This window comes from Nanorana parkeri, unplaced genomic scaffold (genome assembly GCF_000935625.1).
Source record: "Nanorana parkeri isolate BGI_ZX_2015 unplaced genomic scaffold, ASM93562v1 scaffold512, whole genome shotgun sequence".
In the NCBI taxonomy this organism is placed as follows: domain Eukaryota; kingdom Metazoa; phylum Chordata; class Amphibia; order Anura; family Dicroglossidae; genus Nanorana; species Nanorana parkeri.
The window spans coordinates 319,346-329,924 of record NW_017306780.1 but is presented as its reverse complement, the minus strand read 5'-3'; the positions used below and the strand labels follow the sequence as shown (position 1 = coordinate 329,924).

The 10,579-nt window shown below is 40.5% G+C and overlaps 1 protein-coding gene across 2 annotated transcripts in view; it reads left to right on the top strand.

Annotated features, from left to right (window-relative positions):
* The first annotated feature begins 1,082 nt into the window (after window positions 1–1,082).
* The window catches only part of LOC108790915 (core histone macro-H2A.2), a 16,778-nt gene continuing 7,281 nt past the window's right edge, over window positions 1,083–10,579 (top strand). The window contains exons 1-4 of one of the 2 annotated variants that reach the window (XM_018561278.1): window positions 1,083–1,317; window positions 5,310–5,416; window positions 6,454–6,651; window positions 7,948–8,049. In XM_018561278.1, the coding sequence (XP_018416780.1) occupies window positions 1,146–1,317; window positions 5,310–5,416; window positions 6,454–6,651; window positions 7,948–8,049 (579 nt within the window). In that variant the 5' untranslated portion in view covers window positions 1,083–1,145. Of the gene's footprint in view, window positions 1,318–5,309; window positions 5,417–6,453; window positions 6,652–7,941; window positions 8,050–10,579 lie in introns of both variants that reach the window. The other variant, XM_018561277.1, reaches the window with a different exon arrangement.

Sequence of the window (10,579 nt, the reverse complement as noted above, 5' to 3'; positions counted from 1 at the left end):
TCCATTTGCATATCAAGCAGCATCGGTGCCCCTTTCCTCTAGTGGAGGGGTAGGCAAACTCCGGCCTGCCAAGTGTGATGAAACTACAAATCCCATACATCTGCCTCTGGAAGTCATTCCTGTGGCTTTCAGAGTCGTGCAATGCCTAATGGGACTTTTAGTTGCATCACAGCTGGAGGGCTGACGTTTGGCGACCCCTATTCTAGAGCATGCTAGTAGCCCCAAATTTATGGCATTCTATTTTGCAAATAACCAGCTGTTGGGATTCAGAGCTCTGCCCTGCCCTATGCCCTAATCACTATGCTAGAAAGGGGGAATATACAAATTATAAAATAAAGAGCATGCCAGACCAATGGTAAGCTCATGTAAGAAAGTCCATTTATTGTTTTAAAAAAAACCCTGTTAACAAGCCAACATGTTTCTGGACTGTAGAAAACTCTAAATTGAAGATAGTTTTAGATATGGTAGGATTTCCAAAGCATCTTTCTTTGTTCTATATTTCATCACTGTGATATGGCACCCTAACTGACCAACAGTGGGGTGCATGGGGTAGGAGGAAGTGGCCAAAGCTGTAGCCACAGTGGCCACAGAAGCTGGTTGCTATTTTATTAACTGAGTACCTGGGGCTTCAGTAAGAACTGAGAACAAACATCCAGGCACCTGGGGGTATGTAAATATGAGATGTATAAGAATAATATGACTCCAGGTTTGCTTTAAAACCCAAACCTGATGTCTGTGTTTTATGGATACTCACACAGGTAGCTGAAATGCATTACTAGGATGCTGTTTACTCCATCTTTGCATAGGCAAGGTTTCCTGCAATACATGCATCGTTTTCAGGCCTTTGGAAAAGATTTGGCAAACACCAACTTGAAAAAAATGATGGGAAGGAATTGCTAATTAAAAATGTATGCCAAAGCTGCCTATAAGTTCAGCATTCTTGCACTGGCATTCTTCTTTGTCCAGTCTAATTTTGAGTAAGGAAACTGGCAGTGATGGTGTATTGATCTGGATTTTTATGATTTGTTTTGTTGGAATTATTCACAGTAAAGATACAACATCTACTTTTTTTTTGCAGCCTTGGTTCCTTCAACTAAACCCAGCAACTTCTCAGTTGATAGAAACGGACACCAGACAGAACAAAGATGTCTGCCAGAGGGGGGAAAAAGAAAACCACCAAGCTGTCCCGCTCGGCAAGAGCTGGAGTCATCTTTCCAGTTGGTAGAATGATGCGTTACTTGAGAAGAGGTACACACAAATACAGGATAGGCATGGGAGCCCCTGTGTACATGGCAGCCGTCATAGAATACTTAGCAGGTAAATATTATTATCATTCTGTATATACTCAGTCAAGACTGTAGACAACTCAGAAAACCTCTGATCTTACCAGCATTTAGAAGTTCTTGGTAAATGGCCTTCAAAGCTTATCTTGGCTTACATAAAATGAGGTATTAAAATGTAAAGATATATAAAGTCCCCTTACTTAATGCCCAATCGAACCTTCAGTTTAACTAAATACATTCCAGCTGCATCAAAACAAAATAAATTGTTCAATGTCTTACAGTATGTTTTCTTTCAAAATCAGCCACAACCTTGAGTAATAAAAGGCTGTCTCTGCTAGCAGATGCAGAGTAGTACCCTTGCTGTCTGTGTGTAAGCAGTGGTCTCTCTGGAGAGGTCCAACACACACTCTACTGAGTCAAACCTAGCTCATGCTTCTTGCTGATTGAAGGGCTCTAGCTCTGACTCAACAGGGAACACTCAGACCTATGCAGAGAGGTCCACAAAGAGAGCAAGAATATTTCTCTGCAGCCTGCTGGCAAAGGTCAGGCTTTACTACTCAGGCTGTGGCTGCTTTAAGGTGTCCATACACCTTAGGAATATCGGCCGATTTTTGTATGCGGTCGCATTTTTATCCGATATTCGTAAGGTTGATGGGCAGTGTACAACCGCAAATACTGTACAATCGATCGACTTTTGACTATCCAGCAGGTTAGAAAACTTTGGTCGATCGTACGATTTTCGCAAGGTTGGTGGTGTTTCTGTACGTCAAAATTCATTTGATTCACACTGCTCATGCGCAAACGGAAATACTGTACGTGCGGTCAATTACCGCAATTCGTCCAGGTGTTTTTTTTTCATTACTGCTGATTGAACCTTGTGATAATCGGGGCAGGATTTGAGTAAAGAGATGTCACCAGCACACCAGTATGACAGACAAGTCAAAGTTCAGTGAATCTTTGTTTTTATTTTCAGAAGTCACTCAAAGTAGAGTCAAGCGCTTTCGGGGCCGCGCAGGGTCCCCTTCATCAGGCTTAAAGATTTGAGTAAAGAGATGACTCTACTTTGAGTGACTTCTGAAAATAAAAACGAAGATTCACTGAACTTTGACTTGTCTGTCATACTGGTGTGCTGGTGAAATCTCTTTACTCAAATCTTTGCTTGATGCGGCGCCATCCGCAGTCATTGCGAGCATCCACTTTTTCCTATGGGAAGTCCGGTAAGGTGTGCTACAGGTATTTTGACATTTGTAATCGGGGCAGGATGGGGCCGCCGTACGAAAATCGTACGACAGTTCGATCATCAGCAGAAAAGTTTCGTCCGATGAGCGCAAGGTGTATGGGCAGCTTTAGAAAGAAAACACATTGTAAAACTGCTCGTACACCTTGCGATCATCGGATTAAACTTTTCGGCCGATGATCGAACCGTCGTACGATTTTCGTTGTACACTGCCCATCAACCTTACGAATATCGGACGAAAACGCGATCGCATAGGAAAATCGGCCGATATTAGTAAGGTGTATGGGCACCTTTAGGGGCTGTTCACATGATATCAGGTCCTGATCAGGTGCGGATCTGCAGACGCAGTGCTACTGATGCAGTGCGCTTTGGCCGCGTTTTTGATGCGTTAAAGTTAAAACGCGTTTTGCGTTTCCGGGCCATTTCCTGACCGGACAAAATGTGACATGCAGTATTTTTTCTGTCGTTACCTGAACGGACTGCGCACGTGAGAACTGTAGCCCATAACAAACATAGGGATACATTGGGATGCATTTTTAGTGCAGGAGCGTACGGATCAGGTCAGCACAGAAAACGGACATCGTGTGAACAGGCCCTTAGACTCTGAACACCTTTTGTCTTTATGCACCTGAAATGTATTTACTTGATTTAAACTTAAGGTTCAGTTGGGGTTTGAAGTTGAACTAATGCTGGGCACACACCTTACAACCATCGCAAGACTTTTGTCTTGCGATGGTTGTAAGGTAATTAAAAAAACGTACGATCTGCCTATCTTGGACAGGCAGATTGTACTTGCGATGATCGCAAGCCCACCCCGCTGAGGGGCGGGCTTCCTATGACCGCAATGCCGAACGGGCAGTGTGCAGCTTTTATCTTGCGAACATGCCACAAACCAGCCGAAAATCATACGATGTTCGGCTGGTTTTCGAACATGTTCCTAAGATAAAAGTCGTGCGACCTTACAGTATCAGAGGTCGCATGCCTTCCACACACCTTGCAATAATCGTACGATCGCGGGATTTCCCGCGATTATCGTACGTTTATCACAAGGTGTGTGGGCACCTTAAAACAAACAGCTAAATATACAGATTAACTGCATACATGAGAGCTGTTTACCTGTCAATGGGATTGTCCTATATTCTTACAGTAATGCTGGATTAATAGTTACAGATGGACTCAGTCAGTTGCTTGTGTCTGCAGGTGAGAATAAATCTTGTAGCATTCCAACAAGCATGCTTCCCTACATAGCAAACTCATGTACTTTATGGTGTCCCCAGCAGACTGACTTTTTTAATTGACATAATATTGTGTTCAGTACAGGTTTGCTTTGAGGTAAATTGAGCCATCATTTTGAATTCCAGCAGAGTTGCAGTGTTTGCTGTGTAACAACACTAGCTTACTAATTGGTTTACATTGTTGCCTGATCTTTAACAAGACACATGTCTTCAAAAAACACATACTGGGCAATTTATCAAAACTGGATCAGACAGAATCAGGTACAGTTGCCCATGGCAACCATTCAGCTTCTTTCCTCAGTTTGTTCAGCAAAGCTTTGAGAATAAAAGAAAGAAGCTGGTTGGTTGCCATGCACAGCTGCTCTAGATTCTGTCTGCTCCAGTTTTTATAAATTCCTCCCACTGCATTTAACCATCAAAGTCTGTCACCACAGGTCCTAAATATTTATTTAATGACGCTTAAAGCCAGTTAAAAAAAAAAAAAAATACCCTTGGAGTGGGTCTATCCCTGCACTGCAAGGGTTAACTGCTTATTTTTGTCTAGGAGACAGGTATAAAGCACTCTTACTTATCTGATCCCCATGGCTTCTGGCTCCAAGACAGATGCACGCAGTCTCTTCCCTCCTCTGCTCTGGCATTTGGAGGCCAGATGACGTCATCACGTACAATGCAGCCCCAGATTATATGAGGACGCTGAGGGTTAATTCATATTGCAGAGTGGAGGGGAGAGTGGTGAGTGTCATCCACTGGGGAAGTGGGGATCAGGTAAATAAAAGTCTTCTTCAGAATACCCCCAGATTACATTTGTCAATTACAAGCCCACGGGCCAGAAATGGCCCGCTGCAAGATTTTATTAGGCCCACCAGTCCCAAGCTTTGTACAAAAGCAAACATGGTTATTTTTTTTTTTGCTATCTTGCGCTCAAGGAGAAAAAACTTGGAGTGGCAATTCAGCCAGCTGCCATATGAGGACTCCGCATCTCCCTCCTTAGCTGCACCTTCCTCCTGGGCCGCAGGTTTCTCCTCGCCCACGCGTTCCTCCTCACCTCTGCCTCTGCTCTTGATGGCTCCAGTAAGTCCCGCTGTGTGTATCTGGGACTGACTGTGTGTGAGGGTACTACAAGTGTCACCAGTCCCTGTCCATTTACTGGACAGAGACTGCTCACACTTGTAGTGCCCTCACACACAGGACACCAGGACTGTCATATAATGATTAGTGGGCCCAAGCTTTGTACCGCGGTAAGGAGCAGGGTTCATTTTTGTTTTTTCTTTTTTATGTCCAGTCCCTGATTTTATTCACATCCCTCGGCACAGCCTTTAGTAACTTTGGATTTGACACTCTTGCTCTAGACAAAGATGAGCAGCTTTTCTTTTTTTTTAACCTGGAGATAGACTTTAATTCTGGTAATACATTACATTTACACTTTTGTAAAACTGGGAAGCATGTGAACATCAATCATAAAGTGACAGAATGAAAATATCCACAGCAAAATAAAACTGTGCTTCACTGTATCGAAATTCAATGGCTGGTAATGGCTGTTCTATTGACTTACAGCTGAAATCTTGGAGCTTGCGGGGAATGCAGCGCGAGACAACAAGAAAGGCAGAATCACTCCAAGACACATCCTTTTAGCGGTTGCTAATGATGAGGAACTTAATCAGGTACTGGTATTCACCATCATCCTTATAAATTGTACACATAATATCTTAAAAGGTTTTCTTTTATTTTATTTTTTTACAATATAACAGCAAATTTGTTTACTTGGTAAAAAAGATAAATTAAAAATGTTAAAGGCCTTTTATATTATGTTTATATATTATTTATATTGGTATTGATATTTTTTTTTTTTCATTTTTGATATTAATACATTTGTCAGTAAGAAGCCTGCATATCCTAAGATAATGTATACATAAAGCAATTAGAGCACTATACAAGAAAACCAATAGTAAAATTCTGGTGGCTAGAGATATATTGCTTTCTGTACAGTAGCACTCATGCTGTAAATATATAGGTCATGCTAAAGTTCTTTTTTTACCCCGTTGTATGCATGTGTTCAGTTGCTATATCTGCATTTAATTACAGAAGATACATGTTGCATGGCCTAGAGATCTATTGATCCCTACTCCTACACTGTTACTGCAATGGCTTTGCTGCATGCGTCCTAAAGCTTAATTTGCCTTCCATCTGGCTAGCTTATAATTAGGGATGCACCAATACTTTGAGTACCAGTGCCGATACTTGGCATTTTAATGAGAACTACCAGGGTTGCAGCGGTTGCAGCTGGGACCTAGCTCTGGTGCTCCACCACTGTCCTGAAATCATTAGTCTATATTGTTTTAGAAAAACTGTCACATGACAATTAACAAAACTGTATCAGTACTCGTACTTGCAAAACTGGTATCGGTGCATCCCTTTATTTATATTTATAAAAACAAAATCATACATTAAAACAGAGATGTACAAATGCTCCGTGTGCTCCTTACAAATGACAGCTGCCTCCTAACTTTTTAATTTTTCTCTAGTCTAGTCTTGGAGTTTGAAAAGTATCTGTACTTGTACTTGTACCGAGTACAGTACTTGGTATCGGTGCATCCCTACTTATAATACAGGAATGTGTTAGACATGCCAGTTCAGAAAAGGCCTAGTTGTAGCTGAAAATGTTTCCACAGTATTTAACTTGCTTTCTTCTTAATGCCAGTTACTCAGAGGAGTCACCATTGCAAGTGGAGGTGTCCTGCCAAGAATTCACCCCGAGCTTCTGGCTAAAAAGCGTGGCTCCCGTGGTAAGGAGACCATTCTCTCTCAACCAGCGGAGAAGAAAAAGAAAAAGACTGTCAAATCACTGGATAAAATTGCAAAGAAACCGAAATCTGGGAAGAATAAGCTACTGAAAAAGGTTAGAACAAAAATGTTAATGTGTAATCTGTCAAATAACACACCATTATCTAAATGATGTGGTATGCCCTTTGTGTGTTGTTCAATTAGTATTTGAGTATTCTGTCGGTAGTAGCTTCTCTACAAGCTTTACACCAAACATTTTCTATAGATGTATGTTGCACATGCTATTATATAGCCCTTTATTATTTTCCTATTAAAAAATCTAATTACATTTATAGAGGCCCCTAACTGTGATAAAGATTAGATTTGTATAGCAGAACTCCAAGCAAGCAGCTAAATACACAATTTAAATAAGTATGCATGAACAGCTTTGCTTGCCTAAGGATTGATTCATCCCTCTCAAAGCAGCCAGATCCCTGACCGCACTTTTCTCCAAAACAGTTAAAGCAATAAAGCTTGGTCAAAAACCTGGACCAGCCTGTGCTTAGATAAAGAAAGAACAGCAGCACTCTGATCTGATGATCCCTGTGCTCCTTCCTGCTGTCAGCAAATTACTGTGTTACAGTGCAAATCTTTTTTTAATTAAATGCTCTTTATAAAATGTTTCAAGATTTTTAATTTTTCTTTCTATATGCCAGATCAATTAATGTATTTGTAAACAGAAATTCCACAAAATAAAAAAAAAATAAAAAAAATGAATAACCAAACATAATAATAACCACATGTATTTAATAAACAAAAAAAGAATCGAGAGAGAACTGAAAAAAAGAGGAAGGAGGGGGGGAGAAGGCAAAATTTACCATCTTTCCCTCCCTAGTTACTGGTTGCACAATCGGCAATATTAAGAACAGTGCAATTCAGTAGAGCCTGGTTGACTTACACTGCTGTCCCTTCTTTTTCCAATCTGAGTCCTGCTATATGGGGGGATTACTGAACATATCTATGTATTACAGGTATATATTTGCATGAAGGTATTACATCAAACTAAATTAAAGATTTGTAATAAATACATAACAATTAAAAGTGGCTTTATTATAGCTGCATATAGTTGTGCTTTATTATTCTGACAAAAGACTCCAATTGCATCTCAGATTTAAATACTAAGATTATGATAATAATGACTTTATTTTTACCAAGTAACAATACATAGACTAGCTCACATGTATATCATATTTGTATAAACATGCTGTGTTTCCTATTCAATTAGATTAACATGGTAGGGGAATTGTCTGATATGCTATATACACAGTTATCTCTTAACGGTATTATGAAAGATAAAACAGCACAGTGGATTGTCTTGTAGATATTCCTTTTAAACAAAAGTGGCCTTTTTTTTGCTTTTTACAAGGATAAGCAAGCGGACGGAAAGGAAGGTGCATCGAGTTCAATGTCCGATGATGGACCTGGCGATGGCTTCACCATCCTCTCATCAAAGAGTCTATTGCTTGGGCAGAAGGTAAATGTGATTACTATATCTGAAATATTCAGTGACTAAACCCATACTGTTGTTATTGCCAGTCTTGCCAAAATCTACTCTTGTTGAATTCAGCATATGAATTCCATAAGGCACTTTAAACCACTCTTTTGCTAAAATTAAAGTGTTAATAAAAAATGTTTCTGAAGAGAAGTATACACTTACCTCTTTACAGGAACTTACTTTATATATTCCCATCACATACTCTACTAGGAAAAGCCTGGAATAAGGGGCTGCTCTAGCAACTGCCAACTGGTTAGCTGGTATCCACAAAACCAAGATCATATGTCACCAGCACACCATGGATTCTTATGTATCATCCAAAAGTTTATTAAAAAGATCATACCTCAAACAAGTGCAAGATTTCAAGGCCTTGCAGGACCCTTCCTTAGGCATGTGGCATTGCATGTATGATGAAGGGCTTCTGAAAAGCTTTGAAACATTGCTCTTGATTGAGATGTGATCTCTTTAATAAACATTTGGATGATACGTAAAGATCCATGGTGTGCTGGTGACATATGTTCTTGTTTGTGCAGATACTAGCTATGTTCTTATCTTCTCAGCACTGACACTTCTGGGGTCTTGATCTCTTGGTCCCTTGCTGTGCTCATTATTTCCTTCTGCGGACCCCATGTCAGTACTGTATAGTGTGTAGGGATATGTGGGAGTCATCAAACAGACTTCAGTGGATGATACCTCTGCATTAGAGTAGCACTTGGCCATGTAAGCAGCAGGAGAAGTATTTTATTTACACTTTGAGTCTAGCGTTAGATTCACTTTTAAAGCCAACTCCACCCAATTTATTGGGTTGGCACTATTGGGTTGAATTGCCCTTTGGTTTCCTATATTTATGTAGGATTCCAGTAAAGAGATTTCCTTGAAAAAGTCTGTGTCCTTTCTACAAAACTTTGATGAAATTGTCCCCCTCTTGCAGCTGAAATCCAAAGTCATCTGTTCATCCTGTATCATTAGGAATCCTGGATTAAACTAGGAATTCTGATGGGGATACCCAACTGTTGAAGTCCCCATTCACACCTGAATGATGTGCATTTCCACAAGTGCTTTGACACTTGGCATTCAGATTTACATGTTATTGTATTGTTCCTGTTCACATATGAGCATTGTACTGTTGCTCAACATACAGAAAAAGCAGAGGAGCTTCTTTGACATATGATTGTGCATTTTTGGCCCCAATAGACTTCATTGCAGCACCTAAAAACTTACATAGCGCATGTTTTTTTACTGGATTTCACATCTAACTACTGTCTCCTCCCCTTAGTGCCTAGCTTTCAGCCAAACAAAAATAGAGTTCTGCTTTAAAACACTGTGATGTATTCATAATGAGCAACTCAATATTTTCTTTTCTATCTGGGAACTAAAGTAGTTTATAAGTAATCAAAAGAGCAAATTTACATACAAATGGTAAGAAAAAAGTAAACAGAAATGAATTAGGATGAATGAGCTCATAAAAATTAGGGTTAAACTTAAATAAACTATGACTTTGAGGGTGTGAACGGGCCATTAAAACATGATTGCTATTCAATGTGAACACTGACAATGTATTCTAACAAAATTAACTTGGCTGTTTGGCAGTCTGCCCAGTCTCTATATCATAATAATGTTATTAATGGATAAATAGAGTTCAGTGATGACAGGAGATACTTTGTTATAGAAAGTAGGTTTACTTTGTAAGGATACAGGTGCAAAAGCCCTCCCATGTGAGATGCAGCTGTTAAATTACACTGGCAGAGCGGTCCTACACAGTGCACAAGGGGGCTGGAGGGTGCAGAAGCAGAAGAAGATTGTTTCCCATCTGCCCTTACACTGGGGCTCTCAAGCCAGGATCCTCTCATGCTTTTGTGTCAGTCTACCCTGGAAGCAAACCTAATGCTTGCTTACACAGGGAAAAGAGAGGTTGCTCCGAGAATCACAGGTGGTTTCGGACAGCTGTGGCCTCTCAGCCTGTACAAACCAGTGACTGGTTGACAGTGGCTGCTGGTGTTTGGATGTTAACATATGGAGTGATTATCTGCAGTTAGGAACAGATGATCACCACTGGACACCAGCTGTGATTTCTGCCACAAAAATCCATAGATTAAAGTTGTATTAAAGTCTTGTTTTTGTTGTTGTTTTTTTTTACATATATTTACTGGTAGCAAGCAATAGATATATGCAAAATAAAACATTTTTAAAAGTTAAAAACTTGCAAAATAGGTAAAAAATTACCTGTGTCTCTGCCGCTCGCTCCCAGGTGTAGAATTCAGCTTCCCGAACGGCCGTGCAGGAGAAACTGTGTGCGGGTGCATGCGCAGTCATTATTACCGGAGGGCAGAGGAGGAGAGACCCAGTGTAGGTGAATGCATGCAGCCGTGAACATGCATGGACTCCATGGGACACAGAAGACATAGGTGTCTGCGCTGGATTAGATCAGATAGCGGCACCAGCGCTGGAGGGACTTTTGGAAACCAGTGGAAGGAAGAACATTTTTGGAACAAGAGGCATTACATTAAGG